The sequence below is a fragment of the Danio rerio genome, chromosome 3 (genome assembly GCF_052040795.2).
Source record: "Danio rerio strain M-AB ecotype USA chromosome 3, GRCz13ab, whole genome shotgun sequence".
Lineage (NCBI taxonomy): Eukaryota > Metazoa > Chordata > Actinopteri > Cypriniformes > Danionidae > Danio > Danio rerio.
The window spans coordinates 42,648,790-42,664,162 of NC_141023.1; the positions used below are offsets into that span (position 1 = coordinate 42,648,790).

The 15,373-nt window shown below is 34.8% G+C and overlaps 2 protein-coding genes and 1 long non-coding RNA gene across 3 annotated transcripts in view; 2 read left to right on the forward strand and 1 right to left on the reverse strand.

Moving 5' to 3' along the window:
- Positions 1-8,541, reverse strand: part of LOC147845989 (uncharacterized) — a 43,530-nt gene extending 34,989 nt beyond the window's left edge. The window contains exon 1 of the long non-coding RNA XR_015481126.1: positions 8,473-8,541. This is a non-coding gene — a long non-coding RNA (uncharacterized LOC147845989). The remainder of the gene's footprint in view (positions 1-8,472) is intronic.
- On the forward strand, positions 7,756-8,912 carry psmg3 (proteasome (prosome, macropain) assembly chaperone 3). The gene is given in 3 exon segments (NM_001002529.2): positions 7,756-7,866; positions 8,178-8,406; positions 8,498-8,912. Coding segments are annotated over 2 exon segments (369 nt in total). The 5' UTR covers positions 7,756-7,866; positions 8,178-8,190; the 3' UTR covers positions 8,651-8,912.
- A 3,009-nt stretch (positions 8,913-11,921) lies between these two features.
- The window catches only part of tmem184a (transmembrane protein 184a), a 37,291-nt gene continuing 33,839 nt past the window's right edge, over positions 11,922-15,373 (forward strand). The window contains 2 exon segments of the mRNA NM_213520.1: positions 11,922-12,267; positions 13,751-13,987. Coding sequence (NP_998685.2) covers positions 13,751-13,987 — 237 coding nt within the window. The 5' untranslated portion in view covers positions 11,922-12,267.

Below are 15,373 nucleotides of genomic sequence, written 5' to 3' on the forward strand. Positions count from 1 at the left end.
AAAGCCCATCATGCTTCTGATTGGCGCCTCTTTATAGCACTTTGAAGAGCAAATCACTTCTCAGCATGTTTATAGCATGCGTGCCCATTTTACCTAATGTTAACAGCTGAGAGTGATTACTTAATGGTGCTTTAGAGGAAAAATGCTACATTTGACATTTGTTTTGGAAAAAAGGTTTCACTTTACATGATTGCAAAATATCATGAAATATATAATATAAACATCGCTCGAGACTGTTTGTTTTAGGACAGAACAATTGATGATCCATTTGTTATATCCATGCAGTACAAGACCATGCTGAGAAAATCAGAGACCTTGCAGGGATCATGAAAGGTTTCATTACAGAGTAAAATCAGTGCTTGTGCTGCTGGCTATCCACAACTCATTTTTATTTTCAGTTGGTCTTGGCATGTAACAACACAAAAGCCAAGTTTTTATTTTATTTTTATTTTTTTTATTTTTTTGAGTGAGATGCTAATGGTCTAATCTGATTCAACTATTTATGCTAAGCTAAGATAAGTTAAGTTAAAAGTGCTTCAACTCAGACCCAAAGATCAGCTGAATCAATTTAAAAATAGTTGATCACTGTTGTTTATAGGAGTTGTAAAATGAGCCTATTGTCAAAAAAAAAAATAAATACAAAAGTGTTCCTTTAAAATGTCTCTAGAATGTTCTATGTTATCAAGACCATTTCAAGGGACGTAAACAAAACCAATGGTCCCAATGTATTTCCTGTTCCTCATTTTTAATTTCTATAGCTTCTGAGAATCCAAAAAGAGACACATATTGATAAATAATTATGTAACAGCTGCCTTAAAATAAGTTATGATTGAGAGGCCTCTTGTTTCAGTTATGAAATATTTTGATAACAAACAGGAATTGTTCATGGGTAAGTGACATAGCCACATTAAAATAGTCCACCCCATCTGCCATTTTACAGCATATGCATCAGTTGTGTCACTTCATTGAAACTGATACAAATTCTCTTTTGCCTGATGGGATATTAAGGATATGTTTACATTTGGTAGAATGGGTGAGATTAAAACTATCTCTGTTAAAGGTGCTGTATGTACGTTTTTGACTCTTCTAAAATATTTAAAAAATACCTTGATATGTTTACAGATATTTAAGAAACATGCTAAGTGAACATTCTTGTTTATCTGAAAATCAATGCTAAAATCAGATATTCTGCTTTGAAAATGCGAGTTGCATGCTGGAACGCTATGGTCCCTTTAAGCCTGCCAATGAGAATTTAGCCAATTATTTTTTAGTAGTTATACTTCAGAGTAGCCTTGCGAATTTCATTCATTCAGTCAGGAAGGCTCTCAAAGTATAAAGTTCATGACCAAAATGCGACCTCCGGTTGACAATAGCAAATGAGAAGCAGATTAAAGAGTTCCACATGAGGTTATCAATTAGCAAATCATATAAATATTACAGACGTAAACATTAGGTGAGCAGGTTACATTGTAACCCAAAATCAATTTGGCTGTTTGCACCAGATGAAACGTGACAGAAATTTAAATACAGCCATTCAGAAGCACAGAATAGTGCACTTACTGCACTCCAACAACTGATAAGGATTATCATTTAATTAATACATAATAAACCTCTTTATCATTATTAAATGTACATGCTGAATGGCCAATATTTGTTGGTTTGTTGAGTCACAGTTCTAAAGTTTTATTTTCAAGATCTGAGGTGAACTATCTGCTGCTGCTTTCATTAGTATGGCAATATTAAATACCATGTAAAAGTGTTCAAACTTATATTATCAGTCTTAAATCAGCTTTTAGGCTCACTATACACGTCTTTTGATGTTGTCAATCAGGCAATCTGCACTTGAGTGTTTTGGAGAAGGGTCTGGCTGCAGACTTGGTGCGGTGCAATCTGAGCTGCATCCAATGCTTTTTAATGCGCTCACCTAACCCCACCCCTAACCCTGCCCATCACAATGACGTCACTCACTCCATTGAGTGCATTGAGTCTGACATTGCATCGCAAAGTGATGCAGTCTCAGCTTGCATTATAAAGGCTGCATCCAGATACTATTGATGTTTTGAACCAGGCGTTCAATACCTAGTTCAACCACTGGGTGTCAAACTAATATACTGCACCTTTAATTCAGTTCATTTGATTCACTAAATAGCAAAATCCTTGAACTTAAACTAAAGAAAACTGTTCAATACAATTATTTAACTAAAACTAATAAAGCGTTGTCGATCTTAGTTAACAAAATCTATCCCTGTGTTAAATTTAAAAAGCAATTTTAAAAAAGCAAAAAGCTTGTTAGCATTCTCATATAATGTTGTGCACTGACTTTATTTGTAACATATAAACTGGGTAAGTAAGAAGTGGCTGATCTCAGAACTGCTATTAGCACAGTTATTGCTCACTGAGTAAAGCAGCAAGCATTCTTTGTAATAGTAAAAGGGCCAGCAACACATGTCTGCTACTCTTTTGCACAGTAGTAATATTAAATCTCGAACTGATTGAAACTTTTCTAAATGTCCAAAATATGTGACAATAAAACTCTTAACAAGCCTTTTTGTTTAATTAAAACTCTTAAAATTACAACAATTGTCAGCATATTATTCTCTTAAGGCAATTCCATATACATCTAGCTAGAAACTGCTAGATGAAAAAATATGTATAGCAAAACAAAATGATTAAAGGTGTACTAAACTAATTTTGCCAAATGATGTTGGTATTTGAAAGTACAAAAAAAAAAAAACCCAAAACTTAACAGGACCCCTCTGCTTTTAGATTTCTCCTCATTGCTACTAGATAGACCCCCTTATTTCTGATTGGCTGCAAGTGTATTTTGGGTGTCAATCCAACACTGTAGTCAAAAGCATTTCTCAAAAATCACTTACTGCACTGTTAAGTTATAATAATCACAGAGGTTGGGCAATGAAACTGAAACACTTGGTTTAGACCCCAACAATTCATTAGTATGGTTTAGGGCCTCTTTTTGCAGCCAATACAGCATCAATTCGTTTTGAAAAGGACAGATACAAGCTCAGATACAAGCCCTGCACTGTGGCCATAGGGACGTTGAGCCATTCTTCTTACAAAATTGTTGCCAGGTCACTATGTGATGCTGGTAGAGGAAAACATTTCCTGACTCGCTCCTCCAAAACACCCCAAAGTGGCTCAGAAATACATAGCCCTGGTGACTGTGCAGACCATGGAAGATGTTCAACTTCTCTTTCATGTTCATCAAACCACTTTGTCACCAGTCTTGCTGTGTTTATTGGTGCATTATCATCCTGATACACACCACTGCCTTCAGGATACAATGTTTGCACATGGTCCTTCAGAATGCTTTGATAGTCCTTGGCAGCAATGTACTCATCTAACACACATATGTGTGCAATGATATTGCAGTCCAAACCATGACTGATCCACCCCTATGCTTCAGTCAGGGCAGGTAACATAGTGGTATGCTTCTTTGGGGCTTCTCCACACCATAACCCACCCGTGTGACCAAAGTTTTGGCTATATTAGCCTAACAATGTTTATACTGATCCTGTGGAGCAAACAAACAGTTTCCCCCACTGGACAGTGAACAGTTTTGGTGAAAAGAGAAGATTTGAGGTGCACTTTTATATCTGCATTGAGTTCCTCTTGCATTCACAGTTACTCCTGTTGAATGTGGTTTGTCCCTTTTGGTGGTGTGCTGACATTACCCTGGATATCATGGTTCTTGATACATCCCAAACACTTGCTGTCTTGGGTACAAATGCACCAGTGAGATGCACACCAACAATTTGTTCTTCTTTGAACTCTGATACGTCACCCATAATACTGTGTGCATTGAAATATTTTAAGCAAAACTGTGTTATCACTTTGCTAATTAAACCCTTACACTCTGCTCTTACTAGAGGAATGTGGAATTAATGAAGAGATTGGCCACTAGGCTGGTCAAATTTAGCCATGAAACCTCCAATACTAAATTGGCCAATGTTTCAGTTTCGTTGACCAACCCCTGCCTGAAACACTTTGGAACTCACCCACAACATGGTCATATACACAACACATAAAAAAATAAAATAAAAAATATTATATATATATATATATATATATATATATATATATATATATATATATATATATATATATATATATATATATATATATATATATATATTACAAATAATTACAAGATTATTCATTTCATACTCTCTTTACTGTGATTGGCTGGATTTTATCAAATTCTACATAAGCATTAGCGACCACAAAAAGCCCTACTTTGTCAGTGATCTTGGGTTATTGATACTGATTTACGAAATCTGTCAAATAAATTTGTGTAGTGTGTACAGCAAATGGCACATTATGTATACTTTCCTTGTGCCATCTACACACCACAGTTTTCACTTGTCAACAGTTTTGTGCAAATCATGCTTGTTCATCTGAGGGACAATTGTGTAGTCTGCATTATTAAAGATGTATTCTGACTATGCCTGTGAGATATAGTATGCTATTTATCTGGACCTGTCAAGGACTCAAGTGTACACTGCACTGTCTAATGTGTTTAATTACAGTATCAGTGATGTCCCAAAGCCAACCCAAAGCAAGACGGCAACAGAAAGATTATAGTTATAGACCTAAAACTTAATATTTACCAAAGATTAGCATAGACAACTTCGTAAGCTTCTTGATGGTTCCAGAGCTCCCATTCTTGACTACTTTCTCACAAATAATCTTGTTTCCTTTTCTTGTCTTTCATCATAGGCCGATTGATTGTGTAGAGCATGCACAACAGGAGCTAAATAGTATCACAGTCATAGAACAGAGATCTCAAGACTCAAAATTGTGCATGGGGATCCCAGCATTAAGCAATCATCACTAACATGAATGAGCAGTAATTTGCCTGTTGATTTTGTCTTTTTCAGATTTGTGTGTGTCAGATTTTGTGTTTGCCCGTGTGCCCAATGTTGATGTTACAGATTCAGAGGCTCATTAATTGCCTTTGCATGGATATCAGTTTCAAATTAAGTTTCCAATCCTCCCCAAAGCGGTATAAGATAAGTAAACTAATCTGAATCCAAAATTCTGTGCTACTTCACCCCTGATTCTGAATTTAGTCTTGGTTTCAATAACAGACCAAAACTATGCATAGCTGCTGAAAATGACTCTATAAAAACAGACCCAACACTGCATTGAAGATTTAATTCTAAAACAAGCGAGTATGTTGATGTGAATTGGTGACATTTAAAATGACATTTCACAAAACTAATCCTCCATTCACCTGTTCTATCCAGATGGTCTGTTTGAGAGAGAGAGACAGAGAGCGAGAGAGCGAGAGAGAGAGAGAGAGCTTTGGCACTTCCAGTCAACCTTGTGACGAAAGTGCAAAGATGGCAACTTCTTTCAGGCAGATGTAAGGCTCAAAGGCTTCAGGATAAGTCTGCCAGAGTCGCTACAGTCTGGAACACAAAGCGCAGCCTCAGTGAACATGGCACACACTGTCAAACGAACTAGACTCAGCAAAAGCATGACACATCCACTCCAGATCCACTGACAGGGGCGAGGCAGCCAGAGGATAAAGTTATCCAGACAAAACCATGCGCAATCAGGCAGCCCCAGGTGGACAGAGAGGATAACGCAGAACATTTCCAAATAGATTTACATGTCTGTTCGTTTGTCTGGACTTGTTTCTAAATCAAAATATTTACTCTTGCAGCAATTATTTCACCTATACATGTGTGTTGTTTTAGAGTGAACAATAAGTCAGACATAATTTAGGCCTAACTTGTTATGCCAATATTTCCACGAAAAAGAAACATTATTAAAATGATAAAGACAAAATATTTACAAACTATTGACGTTTATTTAAGCTTGATCTCTGCTCCAATGATTTTAGATGCTTAAGGTTTAATTTGACAGTTTAAGAAAGTGTTATTGATATTTTAAGCAATTTGAAGCAAATGAAGAAATAATCATTATATACACTCATTATCTGTCCAACTGCTCGTTAACGCAAATTTCTAATCAGCCAATCAACATGGCAGCAACTCAATGCATTTAGGCATGTAGACATGGTCAAGACGATCTGCTGCAGTTCAAACTAAGCATCAAAAAGCGGAAGAAAGGTGATTTAAGTGACTTTAAATGTGTCATGGTTGTTGGTGCCAGACAGGCTGGTCTGAGTATTTCAGAAACTGTTAATCTACTGGGATTTTCAAGCACAACCATGTCTAGGGTTTACAGAGAATGGTGTGAAAAAGATAAAACATCCAGTGAGCGGCAGTTCTGTGGCCTTGTTGATGCCAGAGGTCAAAGGACTGATGCCAGACTGGTTCGAGCTGATAGAAAGGTAACAGTAACTCAAATAACCACTCGTTATAACCGAGGTACGCAGAAGAGCATCTCTGAACGCACAACACTTCCAACCTTGAGGCAGATGAGTTACAGCAGCAGAAGACCACACCGAGTGACACTACAGTCAGCTAAGAACAGGAAACTGAGGCTACAATTCACACAGGTTCACCAAAATTGGACAATAGAAGATTGGAAAAATGTTGCCTGGTCTGATGAGTCCCGATTTATGCTGCGACATTCGGATGGTAGGGTCAGAATTTAGCATCAACAACATGAAAGCATAGATCCATCCTGCCTTGCATCAACGGTTCAGGCAGGTGCTGCTGGTGTAATGGTGTGGGGAATGTTTTTTGGCACACTTTGGGCCCAAAGGTACCAATTGAGCATTGTGTCAATGCCACAGCCTACCTGGTTATTGTTGCTGACCATGTTCATCTTTTTATGAACACAGTGTACCCATCTTCTGATGGCTACTTATATGGTGCCATGTCATAAAGTGCGAATCATCTCAGACTGGTTTCTTGAACATGATAATGAATTCACTGTACTCCACTGACCTCCACAGTCACCATATCTCAATCCAATAGAGCACCTTTGAAATGTGGTGGAACGGGAGATTTGCATCATGGATGACAAATCTGCAGCAACTGCGTGATGCAATCATGCCAATATAGACCAAAAACTCTGAGAAATATTTCCAGAAGCTTGCTGAATCTGTGCCATGAAGGATTAAAGCAGTTCTGAAGGTGAAAGTGGGTCCAACCCGGTATTAGAAACATACCTAATACAGTTGCCAGTGACTGTTAAAAATGTCATACAAAATTCAGTATTTTTTTCTTGTCTCACTCATCTATACTTTTTTTATTTAAAATATAATCAATTGCATTTAAAAGTATAGATTTTTAAGTCACTGATGCTGACTGTTTTATTAAATACAAATTCAAACAGACATAGTATTACAGAAATAGTCATTATAAATAAAATAAAAAACTCCCTTTAATGATAAAGTTGAATTTTCAGCAGCCAGTGTCAAATGATCCTCCTATTACATCACGTATTGGTACTCAGAAAACATTATTTAACATAATTAAGTAAACTATTTTTGAGGAATTTGTTTTACTTTTCTTGATGAATAAACTGTTCAAAAGAACAGCATTTATTTTGAAGTAAAAACAAATTATAAATAACTTTGTAACAATAAAAGTCCTGCCATGCATGTTTGATCATTGTATTGCTTATCTGAACAAATGTGTACGTTTCCCTTTATGTTTGATTGCCATAAATATAATGCTAAAATAACTACGATTTAATGTTGATAAAATATAAATATACAATGACATAAAACTGTCATCCATGCAACAAAAGTCAACGGACCGTTCCTCTCTGTCTCTCTCCTCCTCTCGTTCAACATCTTTCCCCTTTGTCATTGTATGCGTAGAAGAAGATCACCCACGTTTCAGTGTTCGCCGAGGGATGTTCATAAACTGAATTCCATCGACTTAACAGGATAGTTTACTAGCCCCCGTCAATAAGTTACAGGTGAGAAATTGCTGTTAACTGTACGCTGTTCTGTCTAAGAAACTGTGTGCTGTTTTTAGCATTCTGTAAGGCTAACTTATAGAGACTATGAGCCTCGGTGTTTCCTGGATTACACACCGCGTTTGATAAGCCGAACGCCGCGACGTCATGCGGCCTAGTCTCGCTTTAGCACCGAATTAGCATCAAGACTAAATCTTTCCGCAGAGCTTTCTGTTTGCTTATAACTTCCAGTAATTCGATTGTTAATAAGTATTATCATATGAATCTCATGATTATTATGCTTGGTGGCTCTTACTCTTATTTATTTTCAGGTGAAATTAAATAATGGCCCCTCAACCAGTCATCCGATCAAAACAGGCAGAAAAAACAATAAACGGAAACCAAACTCAAGTTGTTTGCACGGAATTCAGCAACTACATATTTATCGTTCTGACACAGTATGGTAAAATTGGAACACTTGTGTCTATAACGCCTGACACGAGGTCCGGTGACATCAGTGTACCAATGTACACTAGCAAAGTCCTGCTGGGGAAAGATGAGGTACTGAAGTGTGCTTTCTGTTTGATAACTATCAGCATAACAGATAAAGTCGTGTTTGTGATTCACCTTGTCATTTCTGTCTCCTTTGCAGCCTCTTACACACGTCTACGCCAAGAATGTTGCAACGTTTGTCTCACAGGAATCAGGCAACCGACCAATCCTGTTGGGCCTTTCACTGAAAGACAACAGTGCTGAAACTATGAAAACTGTTAAAGATATGATCAAAAGCTGCCAGGTTTGGTAAACAGAAGGTCACATGGCGAGCACACTATTTTTGTTTTGGAGTATCTGTGTGATTTATACATCATAAATCTTTACTTGTCTTTGGTGAGTTTACAGGATGCTTGAGCAGATGGTGATCTTAAGTGCTCATGCTATACTTGAACACTACTCAGCACTTGATTCTTAATATAAAAACGTGAGAGAATTGTTCAGTTTCACTTCTATTTTTCCAGATAATAATGGATGTCTTTAAGTTGTCACAAGAATAAATTTATATTTTCTTATCTTTGGTTATTTTTGGTGCTCATTTAAATGATTCATACCAGTTCTAAAACATTTGGAAAAGGACCTGCAATGTTAGCCTCACATATACTGTCTGCTAAACAGTTATTGAATTCAGTGTTCACTGAAATGTTCAGCTACTTTAATCCATATTTTCCCCATATGATTTTAATTTAGTTACAATCCAGAGTTGACTTTTTTATTTGAAATAAATATAAGCTAAAATTAAGTTTATAAACTGAGTATAAATATACAAACTGAAATCATTTTGTTCATTTCTGTCATTCTTCTACACAGAGGGCTATTTTACATTTTGAGGGCCTGAAAACAAATTTTTGAAGTGGAGATTTATGAATACGATGAGGCCTTGCATATTACTTGACAACCAAAACAACAGTGGTGGCTTACACAGCTGGATGTGCACAGGCGTGTATGTTTAGTGTTTCTACACCGTGCCATTGTCAGCTTAATGCACATACAGTTGAAGTTATTATTATTAGCCCTCCTGAATCATTAGCCCCCCTGTTTATTTTTCTCCCAATTTCTGTTTAACGGAGAGAGGATTTTTTTTTCAACACATTTCTAAACATAACAGTTTTAATAACTGATTTATTTTTATTTATTCTAGCCGAAATAAAACAAATAAGACTTTCTCCAGAAGAAAAAGATATTATCAGACATACTGTGAAAATGTCCTTGCTTTGTTAAACTTATTTTGGGAAATATTTCAACAAGAAAAAAAAAAAATCAAAGGGGGCTAATATTTCTGACTTGAACTGTTTATAGCTCTTTTTTTGTCATTTTTGCAAATCAACTATTACCAGCAAATACAATATTTTCTCAAAGTTACTAAAATATCACAAAAAAGAGCTGAACAAAAAAAAGTTGCCAAATCCAAACGGCCCCAGGAAGCTGGATTAGCTGGCTACCCAAACTCCACTGTATAAAGAAAAACACCTCTGAAGTAAATAGTTTTCAATATTTTTAAAATATATAATTTTTGTGCTAAAAAGAAAAAACTCTTTTTATTTATTTATTTATTTTAATTTCACTATCCCTTCAAACATTTTGTTTTAAAAACAAATTTAAAAATTAAGTTGGGGAAAAAGCAGGATAATGGCTTTAAAACCGTAAAACTTAAATGAACTAGGTCTAAGTCTGTTAAGTAATTATTAAAATTGTATTTTGTTTATTTATTCATTTTTCCAAATGTATTATTTACAGCAACTTCAATATTATCTCAAAAGTACTGAAATATCACAAAAATGAACAAACTCCAGGTTGCCAAAACAGATTAAACAGGCCCATAAAGCTTGATTAGCTGGATAGCCAGTTTAATTTCAGTTTATTTTGCACCAATCCTTGGTTTTAGCTAACACAAAGGCAGCTTGTCTCTTTGTTGCCACGGTATTATGGAGCAGCTGAGCTGAGGTGAGCTACATTCATGGTACTTAAACCCCAGAGCGGTTGCAAACTACAGTGAAACTAACTAGCCAGTTAATCTGGTTTATATCAGGTTAAGTGGTTTTACAAAACTTTATATAAACATTGTCTGTTAACTAATATCAATGCAGTTAAATCAATTGATTTTTATAATGCAGGTTCACAAACAGCTCAAAAGATTTACATATTGAAGCAAATTTGTATATGAATATTTTTAATGTAAATTTTAATCTGAAGCAGTTATAAATTGACCATTTGAAACTACTTGATTACATAATATAATGTACAAATCATTTAAATTCCTATAATTTAAATTAATTAGCATCAAAAGGCAATTTTGACTAACTTTAGCGTAAAGGCTTTAATTTAGAGGTAAAAAGATGCTCTGGGACTGGGAGTGGCTTTGTTACAGTGGATAATATACATGTCATTTTACTCACACCAGATTGGTCATTTTTGGGTTTACCTTTTTTATACCAGAATTAAAACTCAAACTAAACATGGAAAGATGACTTTTTTTCTATTTCATTATCTCTTTAACATTATTTAAAAAATAAATTAATTTAATTAGTTGGGGGTGAAAGCAGGAAAATAGCTTTAAAACCTTAAACCATAAATTAACCTCCCGACAGATCAAGGCTTATTAACTCATGATTACAATTTTACTTATCAGTATTTATTTATTTAAAACTAATCAATACTGTATATTCAGGGGTGAGTTTATCCAACAACCCATCTGGGGCCTCCAATAAATACCTTTCAAGTTTCTAGTTTTCTATCATATTTTGTATGGTGAGGGTTTAACTAAAATAAAATGTTAGTGTAATTGTTACATTTGTGTCCAGCAGTCAAATCAGATGAAGGTTTAGTTTTAAAATAAGAAAGTTTATTTCATATTTTGTGAAGTTGTAGGAAAGAAGATTCTCTTATATATATAAAAAACACAGTTAAACAAATCGTCACCTTGGAATTATAAGGCTCTATCTGATTTCTGAATGATTTGGAGATATTGAGCTTCAAACTTTTTGCCTTCCATATAGGAAACAGTATGTGTGTAGCATTTGTTTTTTTAAGTCTTAAAATGTAAACAACTTTAACATCCCATAATGTAAACAAGTTGTCGTTTAATAAGAATATGTCAATCACTCAATTTTGACAAAAATGTCAGATAGAACCTGATAATTCTAAGGTGACGAAATGAATAAAAATATAAAGGGTCTACAGGACTGTTCAGCCCCATGGCTGGAATTGCTTAGGGCCCCCAAAATCACTAAATTCGCCCCTGTGTTTGTTTAAAGTGATATCCGGGTGCTATTTCTGTCCAAGTTTAAAAGTGACCCACTGATTTACCTGAACTAAATCTACATAGTTTTGAATAGATTTTGTAATGCGTAAGCGTTTAAAGAGACACTGCGCGTACCTTTGAGCAACAGGTGCAGCCTCTGACTGTCACGTCACGTGACCAAAAGACTAAAGTCTCAAGGTCACATGACCTGGGTGTGCTGTTGTGTTGTTGCTAAGTACGTACACCTGCCCTAATTTGAAACCGACTTGTGAGCTTCTTTTGTGTGGAATCGCGAAAAGGCTTTTGGAAAAACCGATCCTGTACACCTTCGCTTTGGGATTTTCATCACCATCCGCCAGGTCATCTGTTTCCGTCTGTTTCCATCGAGCTGAGTGACGTCCGTCAGACCTGTCTGTCAATAGTTCAACGAGGAAGTGTCGTCGCGGGCCGACTCTACCTATGGCTAACTTGCATGTCGTGTTCTGATACTTGCATAGACTAAAATATATGCAATATATGAAGTATTTTAGTCCCACAGCGATGTTTAGAGTAAAAGTGACGTTTATTTGACTTTTAAGCCATTTACGTTTGATCACAATCATCTCTTCACGTGTTGATACAGTATCAGGGTAAGTGTCTATATACACATATTGTCTTCTGTTACAGTAAACCGTTTGACTTAAACAGTTTTATATATATCTGACTTAAATAATGAGTCAGTTTTTTAGGTTTAACGCAAACTCGTAATTAACCATGGTTTTATTATAGCAAAACTGTAACTGTTACTAACGTTTTATTACAAATACCATGTACTAGAATAGCAAAACGATGGTTAATCTCTGTTTATCGTGGTTTTAAAAGAAACATATTATATATATATATATATATATATATATATATATATATATATATATATATATATATATAATTATTATTATTAACATGCCATCCAGTTTCGCTCAAAATATTATAGTCAAGGGCATTTTAATACCCATAAAACATGTTATTTCGAATGACGTTGTCTTTGTTTTGATGACTAATATATGGGTTTTATTTAATAAGGAAACTGTTTAAAGAAGAAATAATAAGTAATGATATTTTTCATGTGTATTTTTTACCATGAATAAAAATGCATGGTAGACAAAGAAGTAGTTGGGTATTTATAAATAGATTTCATATTGTTGTATAGAATATTTATACACACAAGAATTTAGTAGTTTGGGGTGATTATAATTTATATATATATATATTTTTTCAATAAAATAATATATATTTTCATTTATTGCTTCATACTGAATAAAAAAATAATTCAATAATATAATAAAATGCTTTCTGATTTGAAAATAATAAATCATTTAAAATAATAAATTAATTATGTAATACACTTTATTGAAAGTATGTTATTAATTCTACGCATGTTATACTGGAATATAAAGTAGTAGATCGGAATTATTATTGAGAAATTCCATGCAAATGTTAACTTTTCCAAGAAAATGTTTTCACCAAAATACCGAAACTGTTGCTATGTTTTTTTTCTGTAAGCAAGTATTTTATTGTACTTTAAAAATACTCAAAAATGTCTCTGTTTATGTTTCTTAAACAATTATGTTTGATTTATTAAAGTCACACGAGTGGCAATTTCACATCTCTTACATCCATAACAAAGTTTTTTTTTATCATAAATGCAAAACTATTAAATAAAATTAAAATCAAACATGTTTACTCTCTCTCAAACTTATGATTAGTTTTTTTTTTTTTACTTGAGCAGTTTAATTGTGGTTAGTTTTTCTGAAAAATATAAACAGAAGTTTTGATTTAATGTTAACAGTTAACAGTTCAACAGAACATTTAAGGTTCACATCCATAACACTGGAATTGCTATAATATATATATATATATATATATATATATATATATATATATATATATATATATATATATATATATATATATATATATATATATATATATGCTTGCTGACCCCAGCCTGATGTAAAATGAAAGATATTAAAACATGTAAACTTGTAATTAATTAGATTATGTAATTTATATCAATATTTGAGTATAGAAATACATTAAAAATGCTTTCTTTGCTTGTGTTCTCCTCTGCAGATGAATGAAACTACTCTCAGAATTCTGTCAGCGAGTTCAGATAAAAACATGGACAATGTTCCTTTGCCTTCATACTCCCTGCTGTCAAATAACACAGACTTGTTGAACAAGACCGTGATCAGGTCTGCTAATGGAACTGAAGTTGTGGCAGACGACCAGATCTTCCTCAGCACGGCCACAGCTCAAGCCCTATCAGGCATTTTTGTATGGTCCGCGCTCATCCTCACCTGTCATCAGGTAGGCTAATTTACCGAAACTAAATGTCACTAATGTGTTTGAGGATGGATAATTCGCAGGTTTCCTCTTACAGCCAGGCACTCACACATGCAGCACAGTTTCTAATCCCCAGAATGGCTTATTTAGAAACAGAAAGGCGTCGCTCTGTTGCTTTTAAACCAGTACGCCAATATGGGCCATGAGGTGATAAACAAATCTCAGCATTAAATGGAGTGCTATCATGGCCCAGGGAAAACTGGAGGCGCTAATAGCCGTGGTTCATTCAGAGCTCACACAAATAAAAGCAAATAGCCTAGGCGGGGAATACGCACAGCTGTTTCCTACTGTCTCCTCCTTCATATCTAACCACAGGCTCATTATCGCCAGCAGATCTTGATAACACTGTGTAATTTTAGAAGGTTAATCTATGCCAGCAGTCATTAAAAAACTGCAGCAATAACTAACCAGTGCAGGCAGGTTTATCGATCATCAAGGATCAATAAATACTTGCCTGTTTGTTCTGGACAGTCATCCATGTTTTCTTTCCTTTTAAACGATCCATTTAGTGTGCTGTTAGTCATCTTTGACCAATCCAAGTTAACTTTGGAGGCGAGTGGTACCTGTTCCCAGAGCAGATAAGACTGCTGAGTAAACATCGAATATGGTTTAGTGTACTCTGGGGTTTGTAATGCGAAGATACGTAACCAATAATGTATGTGCACTGATGTGCTATCTGCAGTGGACATTTTATGTAGTTATCTACAGTAAGGTGGGTTTTTTATTTTTTCAATTAAAGAATATTAGTGTGTCTGTGTAATACATTTACATCCCCTATGCATTTCACATCATTGGGATGTGAAAAAAAGGATGTGCTCGCCTTAAATTAATAGTATAAAAAATAGTATACATTAGCTGCAAATAAATTAGCAAACAGTTTAGCTTTATTAAAATTAATAGCTAATATAGCTAATATAAAGAAATAGAATCAAGTTATCAAATCTCATTAATCTTTTCTTCAATGTATAACTTACACATTCTGATTAAAGAGCAACGAATGAATCTCATTTATTTGGATTTTTTGTTTGATTACATTAACAGGTGTCACTTTAAAAATGCACACATCTAACATTAAAATTGGAAGCATTCGATTGCTTTCCTAACTGTTTATGCTCATTTAGGACAAAATTAGTTGTGTTTAAAAAAAGAAAACACCAAGATAGACAGATCTTTAGATGGTATTATTATTGTTAATGTGTATATGTCTGTTTAAACATGCACCCAAAATCCAGACTTTTGCTCCACTTCAAATCGCGTGTACAGAATCCGTTTGGGAAACAGCGTCTATGGAGCGTGTCAGCTGACAGTCAAGCACCGCCTAATAGGTGCGTTCGACTTCATGCAGCGCTG